Here is a 14327-nt window from a genome sequence, read left to right on the forward strand (position 1 = left end):
CAGTTTTTGGAATGCTATCCTCATCCATAAGCACCTGCCAATAGGCACTTTTGAGATCCAATGTACTGAAAATTGAAGCACCATACATTGATTCAAATGTGTCTTGGATCTGCGGCATGGGAAATTCATCTAAAGGTACCTTGGCATTTAAAGCTCTGTAATCAATACAGAAACGTATTGTACCATCCTTCTTGGGGACAAGAACTATGGGAGCTGCCCATGGGGAAGTTGATGGTCTGATTATTCCTTTTTCCAGCATGTTGAAAACTTCCGGATCAATGAATTGCTGACACAGAAACAGGGTAAGCTTGTTTACGAACCGGAATATCATCCAAGGTGTTAATCTGGTGCTGGATCACAACAGTGCGTCCTAAGGAATAGGTGCAGACTGTTGGCCGATCAAGCATGAGTGCTTCTAGCTCACGTTTCTGGGGTCTGGGAACATCCGCTTGACTTGCCAGTTCTTTAATGGTTGCCAAGGTGGAGGAAGATACTTGTGCTAAAGGTAATGCCAGATGTAGACTAATTGCTGCTGAAGAAGCATACAGCATGAATGGATGTTTTACCCCAGTTTCCTCAGACAGAATGTTGGTCTTATCCTTGAAATCAATCTGGATCCCTGAATCCATCAAAAACTCCTGACCAAGTATATTGGGTAAAGTAAGATCTTGATCTTTCATCACGAAGGCTCTGAATGGATATTGATGTCCATGAAGTGTACAATTCCAGACTACCTCTCATAGAGCTGTCTGTACATGACCATTGGCAAGAGAGAAAGTCTGACCTCTGCTGGACTGCCAAGTTTCAGTGCTTGACTTCAACTTTTTCCAGTAAGATTCCTGAATTAAAGAATAGGTGCTTCAAGTGTCCAAAACTGCTTGACATCTATAGTCATTGATGGTGATCGGCAGGGATAATGGGTCAAGCTGTCTCTCCATAATTCCTGACAGCACAGCAATGTGACTGTCACCCTTTTGCTGCTTTATTAGCTCAATTTGACTTTGTCTGATGCTCTGCTTGTCTCCCTTTCCACCAGGGTAACAACACATACCAACTCGTCTACCGTAGAGACAGTGCCTCTGAGTATGCTGGTGACACAAGGATTACAGTTTCTGAGTGTAGCTTGGAGTATTTCACATTCTGACATTGAAGGTTTCAATCGCAGGCACAAGGCTCGATATTGATAAGCAAATGTTCTAATATTTTCATCAAGTCCTTGTTTCCATTCTCTAATTCTTCTTTCAACCGCAACTTCATGGTCATCAGGCAGGAAAGATTGAAAAAATGCTTTCTTAAATTTACACCAAGTTCTTACCCTCTTCTTCTCTGCAAGCCACCAGTCCTTATCTGTATGAGTTAAAACAAGGCAACATGGCTAATATCTCAGCATCATTCAGTGTTTGAATTTAACATTTTTCAAGATAAGAAATAGGGTCTTCTCCCTCCAAACTGCCAAACCATGGAAACTCCAGCTTGATTGGTGTTTTAAAATGTATAGGATAGTGAAAGATTATGTGTATTTTCAGTTAACTTTAGTCAGATGCATTTACATTGTTACTGTACCTCAAATGTAATCAACTCTATCTGTGTCTGTGAAGGTGTGAACCAAATGGTCCAAACAGACATATGGCCCCATAGAAACTGATGGGTGTGAAACAACATTGCTCAGGGTAGATTGCAGTGTAGATCAATCTCCTGTGGGAGGTCCTAACAGTTTTCATTTGTTTGTAGCTCTTTTGTCTTCATGTATAAAGGTCAGTCACACAGACTGAACTTTGGGTTAAGATTCTCGAATGGTGACATGCTAACATCACTGCTGAAGGACTGCTACACTACAGACCTTCAATAAATTCTTCTCCCCACAGAACTCTGGACAAGCTTACTTATTTTATGTATTGGAGAAATCGAATACATTGGCGAGCCACCCAAACCACTGCTCGGCCAAATACACCAAAATCTAACCTGTTTGTAGGGGTGGACTGAAGTGGGGAGTAGATGTTACAGTGTGGGAAGACTGGATTAAAGATTTCAGATGAACATCCATTTGTGCTATACAATCCTTCATTGCTTGTCCTACTTGCTGTATACTCTTCCAAGGTTTCTTTTACCTGCTGGCATTCAGACTTGAGCTCAGTGGGCAGTACCTTCTCCAGTTGCTATAAAAAAAGTTCTGCATCTGCTCTTCCATTACAGTCAACCTGTGATTTTGCCTATCTATATTATGCTGCACATCATTAGAAAACACAACAAAAGAGTTCTCCAGTTCATCCATTTTAGATTCTATCATGCTCACCCTTAATTCCAAACTGGAAGTGGTTACATCTTCCTCTTGAGGAGGTGGAGGAGGCGGTAACAGCAAGTACTGAGAACTGTCATCATGCTCCACCTCATCTACCTCATTCTCTAAATACAAATGACTGAGAGATTGAATAAGGTCTTGAACTGGTTCTCATCTGGTGGTGAAAGGTGCAGTGGAATAGTCTGGTTCTGTAGGATTCTCACCCTCTGCCCCGTCACGATAGTGAATTAACTGGTATTTGTGCCATTATTTAAAAAAAAGCAGGTAGCACTTTATTTTCCAGTCATGTTCCCCATGTACATACTATGTACTTATTATAGTAATTACAATAACAGGGTAATTACTAGGTACTAACCCTGAACCTACCCTCAAACCTAACCTTAACCCATGTATTTATCTTATATTACACAGTACTTTCCTAGGTAAGTACGCTGTAAGTAAACATAAGTGCACATACTGTAAAATAAAGTGAAAACAAAAAGTATGTCTCCTGTCACAGAGCAGATTCACTGGCCAACCCGAAACCAGCTGCTTTGGTTGTGCCTCTATCTTCGTATTTAGTCTTAACACCATTGCGGATAGTAGGTTGAAGATGATAAGTTATGAGAACATGCTAGGCCTCTATTGCAGAATGTGATATTCTTACTTAAAGGCATAGATCAAAGATAATAAGTTTTCTTTATCTCAACAGCAGCCAATTATAGCAAGCTTGTGGATCTTAGAGGCTTCTGGGTACTTCCCAGCCACATTTTTGGTTAGTAGCACTACAGTACATACTGTATAGAATACGTGACACATTTATTTTTTTGTATTCGCAAACACCTAGAAAAGGTTTTGTTGTGGACCATAGAAACTTCTCTATGTACTGTAACTTAGATTATATGATACATTTTCCCATTGTCCTCGGTCCAACAGATATCGTGTAATTTAATAATAATTAAACTTTCAGAGCAGCAGTTCTACTTTTTGAAGTGGAGTGATTCCTAAGTCATATTTGGAAATGCACTATTTTCGCATACATTTTAACCTTAAAATTAGCCATGTGTAATGTGTAATTTGAGTATCGTTTCATGCTCTGTATAATCTGATAGATTGTGATGTCGTCTTCTCACTATTAGAAAATTATGTCTCATACAAAATACAAAGTGCTGCTGCATGGCTGTGATGATTCATCTTGCATACCAGACCCAATTGTGTGTATGATTAAGACGCATACATTTCTCCATGCAGCCTCACAACCAATTATCTTCTCTCTTAAATGAGCCCATAAAGGAACACAGCTTCACACATTCACAGGGACAAAGGGAAATAAAGGACGGTACTATGTCTTCCTCTGTGGCACATTTGACAATTAAATCTTTCTGAATTCAATTCAACGACAATGAAAACATTTTAGTTTTCTCATATGGGATATGTGCTACAGTACATGTAACAATACCTGGTTGAAGTATAATACATTATATAAAAGCAATAAATCTGAAGGACAGACAAATATTGGCAGAAGCGAATATGAAACTTTAAAAATGAACCTAATTTTGACCCAGAAATTATTTTTTTTAAAATGAAGGAACAATGGAAAGAACACACATACCATATCGGTGTCTGATACTGGTCCGAAGCTTGTCACATAGATGTTTGTCCTCACTTCAGTCACACTTTCTGAAAGAACAAGCATAAGAGCAGAAATATCTACACTGTAAAATACATATTTAATGAATTTTAAAGCTATTATTTGTTACACTTTGCTTCAACAGTCCACTTTAGACACTCGACTAACTATACGTAACTTTTTAACAACATGTCAGCTAACTCTCATTAATTTGCAACTATATGTCAACTAACTTTCTTTAGAGTATTAGTAGACTGTTAGGGCTAGGGTTAGTAAAATAAGTTACTTATAGTCAGTAGAATGTCTATAGGGGAAGAAACAAAATAGTTTTAGCAGATATCAGACAGTCTACTAATACTCTAATGACTGCCAGTTGACATGTATCTATAAATGATCTATAAAGACAACAATTCACCACTAATGGCCAGTAAAATAATACATAATGCACATGGGACCATCACTGTCAGACAGCTGTACAATGTATGACCTTGTGTATTTTTATCAGTAGATTTGTTTCCATTTCTTGCATGCACATACCTCAAAAAGGTCTGGGTCATTATAGTCCACTAGTTGACTGTCTAGTTGACTGTCCAACAACCAAGCTGATTAGTAAGATTTATTTTAGATATTTTTGTTTTGTTTTGTTATGTTTTATTATTATAGCATGAACAACAACAACAAAATAAAATAAATAAAAAATAAACAGCAGTAAATCATGAATAATCCTGTTAATGACACAGAATAAAATAATCAAGCATATGTAAACATTTGAAGGGTGGTGGGGGGAATTTGTCATTTGTACAGTATATTCAGTTTGTATTTGTATATATCATTTGTATATGTGTCGTGTGGCTTATATGTGTGTCGTGTGGCTTATATGTAAACACCTGTTATGTGAAATAGCTTTTTCAGGGCAGTACTAAATAAAATAAAAAAACATGCAATTTTTATGGTCCATCTTATTTTTGTTAAGATTAGGGATGCACCGATACCACTTTTTCCAGAACGAGTCGATACTTTTATTTTTAGTCCTTGCCAATACTGAGTACTGATACCTGTATTTTCATTGCATTTTTAATTTTCTAAAATACTGGGCAGAGAAACCAAAAGAATATGAATCAAATGAGTTGGCTTAGCCAATAGATATTTCATTCAGTTATTTTCTTGCCTAATTATGCCTATTAAAATGTATTGTAGGAGCTACTGTTACTTTCACTGTTCATATTATTACTCTATCATATGTTATCTTTAATTTAATAGCACAGTGAATATTTAGAGCTGCTCCAGCAGGACCTAACCAGTCAAGAGCAGTGAGTGATTTTCTCTGTCTTTTGTTGTTAGATTAAAGGGATAGTTCACTTTGAAATTAAATGTTGGTATGTTTTAGCTTACCTCAAGGGCATCCAAGATGTAGGTGTCTTTGTTTCCGCAGAAGTTTCAATTTTGATATATTTAGGTCAAACCGTTCTTGTCTGTCAGTCGTATAATGCAGGTCTATGGTCACTATCTGAAAGAGCATGCACAGAGAAGTCCAAATTAAACAATTCCCCATCGTAAGTACACATTGATGGCCTAAGACACGAAACGAGCGGTTTGTGTGAGAAAACGAACAGTATTTATATCGTTTTTGGAGAATTGTTTAATTTGGACTTCTCTGTGCATGCTCTTTCAGACCTGCATTATAGACCATAGACCTGCATTACACGACTGACAGACAAGAACGGTTTGACCTAAAAATATCAAAATTGAAACTACTGCGGAAACAAAGACACCTACATCTTGGATGCCCTTGAGGTAAGCTAAAACATACCAAAATTTAATTTCAAAGTGAACTATCCCTTTAACATTGAGGATAAAGACAGCAGTAGGTTTATTAGGCTGCTGTCACTTTAAGAGCTGCACGTATCCAACATACTATTACACAAAAGCTTTCTTTTCAATTGTTCAAACTATATGTTCACTTAAGACATAACCGACTATGTTTCACAATGATACTTGCCTATACGGGCATTTTGACATACTTTTGTGTGAATTTGTCCGTTAGAGCACAAGAAGACATGAAACAGAACTCAATTTAATAAGCTATTTGCATGCTGTCGGAGAGTCAACATTCTGGGCACGTGCTTCGGATGTTTGCGCACAGAAAATCAAATGTCATGTGATTACTGTACCGCATTCTTGTAATAATATAGGGAACCACTCGTTATACATAAATCATGTAACAGTTCATGTTTTTACTTGCACATACAATTTAGTTTTAATTCAAATAATGCATGTGTGCTGAGTGAACGATCAACAACCACGAGCATGCAACAGAAGTGCTTTCTCTTCTCTTTTGTTTCTCTCTCTCTCTTAACATTCTATTAATTCAATATAGGGCTGCATGATTAATCGTATTTTAATCGCGATAACGATATCTGCCTGTCTCGATTAATTTTAAAAAATCGTCGTGATATTTGCCCACTCGTTTTTTTTTATCCTGAAAACGCTTTTTTTTTTATTATACATTTGCATTATCTTGCATTGTTAACATGTCCCCACTAGCATTGATGTTTGTGGTTGCCAGATCTAAATAGCTTAAATCTCCCAAATCAACCAAAAAGAGCTTTTCTGTTACATTTTATGACCAGTGTTTTACTTAATCGGTGCAATCTGGCAACCCTGCGCACGCTCGCTCTACACTGTGGAAAAAGCACTGGGCTGCGTTCTCCGAAACTACCTTAACGCTACGTCGTTCTTAAGTTGTACCTTAAGAAGTACCTTATCGTTAATACGTGTTTTCCGAAACCTTCTTAGTTAAGTATACCTTCTGTAAGTCATACGTTCGTAAGGTTGGTCTGGAGCGCTCTTAGCTATACCTTATCGCTGCTGACGGTTCATACCGCTAGTGGCCACCACTACGCAAAAACCTTTTTTACATCGCAGTTTAATTACACATAGAAAATTTTATATGAACATTTCATATAAAATCTGATTTAGTATTAAAATAACATTTTTACTTTAAAATTTTACACATAAAATACTTAAGTTGTTATAGCCTACACCCAGTGTATGGAAGTGTTTTCATTAATAAAGTTTCCATACACTAATGGTTGTTAGCTTTTTTAATTACTATCCTAAGGCACATCAGCTGGCGAACCATTTGACAGAAAAGGCTTAGGAGTCTATATAAAGAAAGATGAGTTTACACAAACTTTATAGCTATGGCAGCAAGACAGCGAGTACTTGTTTTAAATCAAAGACGGCGCCGTCCGCGGAGCCAGTTAGTGTATGTCAACTACATGGCTGGTGGATAATCAGCATACGTTGTGGAGAACATTAACTTATTGCACACTTTCTAAATTATAAACACATACTCATATTTATTTCTGCATGTACATATTTCAATGAGCCCCGATAAATGCAGTTTGTACTATTTCTAAAACGCTTCTTTATAAAGAACATTGTTTTCTCAATACTTTACCTATACCGCTGTGAAGGAAAGAGCGCACAATCGATCATCGAGGCATCGATATCAACCTATTCAGCACCTCCACCATGGACAGCACCTGCTAAGGTCGAACTTAAGAAGGTTTACCTTAAGCAACATCCTAAGGTATAGTTCGGAGAACACACGTAGGAAATGTATACCTGTAGTTAAGGTGTACCTTTTGAGTCTTCGTAGCGCGCTAAGAGACAACGTTATCGGAGAACGCAGCCCAGATCTCCACAGCGATATTCTGTTTGCATGAAATTGTTATACAGCCAGTCTGTTTCTTCACAAGCTACTTGTGCTGTTTGTGTGACTAAATCTGTTTCTAAATGAGTTTCACTGTTCTATTTTTTGAAGTTTAACCCTCTGGGGTCTAAGGTGTTTTTGGGGTCCTTGAGATGTTCTGACATGCCCTGACATTTTTGCTTTTTTCAGTTGCTTATAAACATATTAATGGCAAAGGTGTAAATTCACTCTATATAGCACAAACAGGGCTACCATCATATGTGAGCACCATGCATGTACATGTTTGTATTTTTGAGAGAATAATGTTTATGCATGGTTATTGAAAAAACTAATAACTAAAGTTTCTGAAATAAGGCCATAAAACACATTCTAAATATGTGTCAATAAGACTTTGACTAATGGATGTCATCGCCTAGAGTTTTTTCTTCAAAATGATGTGAAAATGATCCTGCCTAATCATTCACATAACACAATGCATTGATTTAAATTTTGCAAAACACTTTCTGTATGGAAAGGCAATATGCGGAGTGGGTGTCAACGATCATGCATATTTAGTGGTTCGCACCTGGAGACAATGGGGCCCGCATACTTAATGAGCCATTCATTCAGGTGTGTCACAAGAAAGAATGCAAGAGCAACAGTTGGAAGCATCTCGTGTTTTTTTTTATTTTTCCACAAATTGTGCTTGCAAATTGGCCTATAATATCAAAAGGAAAACATGTCTAGTAATTGTGCAGTTAATTCTCATACTGTATTTTCAGTTTTGGAATATTTATCCTCTCCCCAAATTTGTCACTAATAAAACACAATAAAAAATTATTTTAAAGAAAAGGCTTATATTTACCTTTTATTAGTTTGTTTACATCTACCTTGTATTTTTTTTTTTTTTTTATTAAAAAGGTTACAATTACAACAACAATTCAAGTGTAATCTTTCTTTGTAAAAACTAAAGTATACATTTTATCATACATATTTCAAAGTTAAGGATTCATTATTTGAATATAGCCTAGGCTACATTGGAATAAACACTATAACATATTATTTGATTATTTTTGACAAAACATACTATATTTAACATATGAGCAAAGATTGGCAAACAAAAGCTTATTTGAGGTGGCAGATATTTTACAGTAAAAATGTATAATCTATCCAAAACTAATCAATGAAATGTTGTCTTTCATATGTCTGTAACATAGTAACTTTCGTTTTTATTATAAGAAATATAAATGTTAATTTGCAGTTTAATACGTTGCTTATACAAATACATTTTATTTCAACATATTTCACTCGATTTTTACTCAGTAGCCTAGCAATACAGTTTGCTAAAAGCGAAACATTCACAGACAGAAACGATTCAAATTTAAACCGTCTTTTGCCAGTTGTGGTAAACAGCGGCATCTCTGCCGTTCATTCATTCATTCATTCATGCACAGATACGCGCCGCACTTGAGAATGAAAAAAAAACTTACTACATTATTCCATAGCCTCGGATCTGTTGCTTCTCGTACTTCTGAGGTAAATTTTCCATTATAGTATTATTCCTCACAGCGCTGCGAGACTGTGTAAACAAGTACAATGATCTGATGTGTTTTCTCGAGCTGATGTGGGCGTTCACAGTTTGCGTGGATTGCCTCAGACATTTGCGTTTGAATAGCGCGCGCTCTCCGTGGGCGGGGTCACATTACATCTGAATGAGCTCTAATTAGCTCGACTGGAATCGCTCTCTTTTAATGCAGATTTCACAAGATGCGAATATTTGTTTTTTATATAAATTTCTTCATTTAAAAGAAGAGAATTCAAGCTTCATGCCTGTGTGTCTGTATGTCTGTTTGAGTATTAGCTGAGTTATGGTTCATTTTCGGACGCGTTTCAGAATGGACTACACTGACAGAGAGAAGGCAGAACTCGAATCATGTTTATTTTTCTTTATTTGGCGAAAAGCACAACACTTTGTTTTTATTGTGAGTATACACAAAAATAATACACACTTAACAGGATCGATTGATGTATAACACAAGCATATAAGATAAAAAGTAATATTTTATTTTATTTATTTGTTTTCACTGATAAGGAAAAAAACGAGCCTATCGCGCCGGCGCGATAGCCGACCTCAGGAGGTTAAGTTTTTACCAGTTTTCATGATGTGAATCAGTTGAAAACGACAACCACTGACCGTTTTCATTTTGTATCAACAAGCAGACTATTTTTCCTTGCAGTACGAATTTGCTGAGCGATCTGGATCTGTACTTTGTCTCATTTGCAACCAAAATGTGTCGCTTAGAAGATCTAATGTGAAGACGCATCACAAAGCGCTCATCTAACGTTAAATCATGCCATTTGTATTGACTTGCTGTCTGAGGAAGTTGTCATAGTTGGTTAAATGAAGTCTGATGGTTTGAAATTAACACCCGCCAACCCGCCAAATGCGGCTAAAAATGAACTTTGGCGGGTAACGCTGTCAAATCACTGGCCAATTTGACATGTTATTATGTTTACTCACTTTGCTGGGGGAATTCGTGTAAGCCAAATCTGTGCGGATATTGCGCAAATATTCGTGAGTCATCATGATCTATTAAATACAGCGTATTGCGCAGAATCTGCGCATTTCTGGCTTACTTGAACACACACGTCACTACACAAATAACTGTACACTTGTTCACTTGCATTGAAGCAATAGCATAGATTAAAAAGCATCTGGTTAACAGAAAAGACATTGATATTTTACAACATCCTACATGTTCTTTGTACTGTATTTATCTGTCCACCTAAAACACATTTTTGGTAATAAAAAAGATGAGAATGAATGAGGAAGTGGAGATATCTGGATGACAGGATTTTGTTTGAATAAGAAATGAATGTATGAAATCCAAATTTGAATATAGCCTTATATAAATAAGCTGTGAAATTAACTTTTTTGGCTAGTAAAATAATAATAATAATAATTCATTACATTTAAATAGCGCTTTTCTCGGCACTCAAAGCGCTTTACATGGAAGGGGGTAATCTCCTCAATTAGAAGTTCTGAATGACCGGTAGCTTAAATTTTGTAACTAAAATGGCCGGTGGGTGAAAGTTAATTTCAAACCCTATTTTATATATATATAAACCGTTAACTGTCCCTTCTCTTTCCCTGTAGTTTCTCAAATGAGAATAATCATGATTAATTATCGCGATTATAATTTTGAGCAAAATAATCGTGATTATCAGTTTAACTATTATCGTGCAGCCCTAATTCAATATATTTACTTCATAGACATCATTCTCTGATATATCTGTTCTGCTCTCTCTTTGCTCTGTTGTCCGTGTTTCTTTGTCACAAGCAGTGTACTGTGCAGGCTGTGTGATATCGGTTGTTGGTATCTGTAATGGTCACCAGCTGGAGTGCCCTTGAGAGCTGCCAGAGGGCAGTCCACATCAGATTATTGCCATTCCCCCATATAAGCCTGGTTTTCACATTCATTCCCTTCAAAGTCTTGTTAGTTGTTTACACTGCATCACTGAGCATTCTCCTCTGTTTTCCATGTCCCTTGTTTTTGATATCTGCCTGTGTCATGGTTTTCCCATTCCTGTATCACCCTCTGGATATGTTTGTTTGATTGGTCTGATTTACTGTGCTCTGACCTCTTGCCTGTTTTCGAATACGATTGTGGATTACCCTTTCAATAAAACTGCATTTGGATCCTCAACCTTCTTGTCTCAGAGCAGTACGTGACTGTATCGGATCATTTTAATGAGTACGAGCACGAATACCCAAGCGCAGTATTGGGCCCGATACAGGGTGCATCCCTAGTTAAAATTATGAACATATTGCAGATTCTGCAAGGTTTATGTGTAACTTGTATAAAATATTCTAAATGCTATAAATATATTATGTATGAAATGTATTATATACATAGTATATACAGTGCTATGCATAAGTTTAGACACCCATGCTAAAGTTGACTAAAAAGAGGAATAAAAAATCATCTTTTGGAAATTGAACTTAATGCCTTAATTTAAAAAATTAGGAAAAATCCAACCTTTAAGGACACCAATTTTCTTTGTGAATGAATAATGTATTGTAAATAAATAAATGTTCTTTCTTAAAATACAGGGTGCATAAGTTTGGACACCCCTATGTTAAATTTCCATAGAGGCAGGCAGATTTTTATTTTTAAAGGCCAGTTACTTCATGGATCCAGGATACTATGCATCCCGATAAAGTTCCCTCGGCCTTTGGAATTAAAATAGCCCCACATCATCACATAGCCTTCACCATACCTAGAGATTGGCATGGAGTACTTTCCATAAGATCATCTCTCAATGCAAATCAAACTAGCTATTAGGCTAACTGAAATAAAACCATGCCAATCTCTAGGTATGGTGAAGGCTATGTGATGATGTGGGGCTATTTTAATTCTAAAGGCCAAGGGAACTTTATCAGGATGCATAGTATCCTGGATCCATGAAGTAACTGGCCTTTAAAAATAAAAATCTGCCTGCCTCTATGGGAATTTAACATAGGGGTGTCCAAACTTATGCACCCTGTATTTTAAGGAAGAACATTTATTTATTTACGATACATTATTCATTCACAAAGAAAATTGGTGTCCTTAAAGGATGGATTTTTCCTAATTTTTTTAATTAAGGCATTAAGTTCAATTTCCAAAAGATGATTTTTTATTCCTCTTTTTAGTCAACTTTAGCATGGGTGTCTAAACTTATGCATAGCACTGTATATATATATATATATATATATATATATATATATATATATATATATATATATATATATATATATATATATATTAATTTAATGAACTATAAAGTTGTTAATGGAGAAAAGAGGGAGAAGAAATCTTTCCCTTTCCCTTCGTGTGTAATGTAGCCATTTGTGCATGTAAATGATCTGCAAACTATTACAAAGCAAAAAGTCATCACCAAAAGGAGTTAATCTCTCCAAAAGAAAACTCTTGCTTGAACCAGTCGTTTGTAGTTCTCAGAGCAGTACGTGACAGTATCGGATCATTTTAATGAGTACGAGCACGAATACACAAGCGCAGTATTGGGCCCGATACCGGGTGCATCCCTAGTTAAAATCATTAACATATTGCAGATTCTGCAAAGTTTATGTGTAACTTGCATAAAATATTCTAAATGCTATAAATATATTATGTATGCAATTTATTATATACATAGTGTATATATATATATATATATATATATATATATATATATATATATATATATATATATATATATATATATATATATATATTAATTTAATGAACTATAAAGTTGTTAATGGAGAAAAGAGGGAGAAGAAATCTTTCCCTTTCCCTTCGTGTGTAATGTAGCCATTTGTGCATGTAAATGATCTGCAAACTATTACAAAGCACAAAGTCATCACCAAAAGGAGTTAATCTCTCCAAAAGAAAACTCTTGCTTGAACCAGTCGTTTGTAGTTCTGCCATTATTTCTGTGACTTAGCTATGTCACCATGTTATACATTTGCATAATGCCCACCTGGCTGCTTTTGCCTTCCATCAAAGAACAATTTCGTAATGTTGAGGAGACGTTGATTTTTTCATTTTTTTTTTCTTTTCTTTTTTTTGTGGCAAGGGCAAAACACATGGAATTCCAAAACTGGCATCATAGTTATCATCAATATTATACTGTTTACAGCAGCTCATGAAGCCTCGGGAGCCTAAATACACAGTCTAAGAGGTTGACCAATCACAACAGACTGGACCAGCTGACCAATCAGAGCAGACTGGGCTTTTCGGAAAGGTGGGCTTTAAAGAGAACGGAACTAAAACAGAGTGTTTTCAGGGTAAAAAGAGGTGCTGCAGCAATGTACAGTATGTGAAATTTATGCGTCTTTGTTTTTTACATAAACCATGTTAATGTATTCTGGCAGACTAGTAAATGAGCATCATATGGGCACTTAAAAACGTGTCCTGTGTATAATGCACTGTAGGCCTTTAAAGTCATCTGAAGTAAGTCATCATGTTCCAGTTAGCAAATTTGATGTGATGAGTCCTGTATTACACATCAGCATCTATGTAAAGCAGTGTGGAAATGAAAAGATTTGATCGAGCTTAAGAGAGGTGACTGGAAGGTGGCCAGGATGGTGGAGACAGCAGGACTCGGGCAGCTGAGTAATGGAAGCCATCCAGCTCCACAGCATCAGCCCACAGCTCTCGGTGTGGCAATGTGACTTAGTCCATTTATCAAAAACATACATCTTGATTTTTGACTGCCCAGCAATGGGATCACAATTTAGGCTCTGTACTTCAAAGGTCACCAGGGATTCCCTCTGTGAGACCTCTGTGGAGAAGGAAAAATGTACACAGAGGGAGATGAACTAATGGACTTTGGTGGGCCATTTCAGCAAATGTCATTAGGAAAGACTATAGTTTATTGATGCTCAGAGACCAGCATTTAACAGTAATGCACTGAATCCAAAATGATCGGGGGATCCGATCTTCTTCATTATGATTAAGTGAGCAATCTGTCGGTGCACCATCACAGCAGCGGTCAGGACTTCCTCTTTATTTTATTTCATTTTTTTATTATTTTTTTGTATAACACATAGTACTCCTGGGGCTTCTTAAGCTTAGGATTTGTAAGTGATCTCAGGAGAGCATTGTGGAGAGCATCTGTTATAGATCTGAGAGGTGTGAGACTTGTGGCAAGAATGTCAAAATGAAAGCAAGACT

At 36.4% G+C, this 14327-nt stretch overlaps 1 protein-coding gene across 1 annotated transcript in view; it reads right to left on the reverse strand.

Annotated features, from left to right (window-relative positions):
* The window catches only part of gabra3 (gamma-aminobutyric acid type A receptor subunit alpha3), a 668187-nt gene that overhangs the window by 525852 nt on the left and 128008 nt on the right, over positions 1–14327 (reverse strand). Inside the window, exon 4 of the mRNA XM_079847030.1 lies at positions 3891–3958. Coding sequence (XP_079703156.1) covers positions 3891–3958 — 68 coding nt within the window. The remainder of the gene's footprint in view (positions 1–3890; positions 3959–14327) is intronic.

This window comes from Squalius cephalus, assembly GCF_949319135.1.
Source record: "Squalius cephalus genome assembly, chromosome: 17".
Classification (NCBI taxonomy): Eukaryota; Metazoa; Chordata; class Actinopteri; order Cypriniformes; family Leuciscidae; genus Squalius; species Squalius cephalus.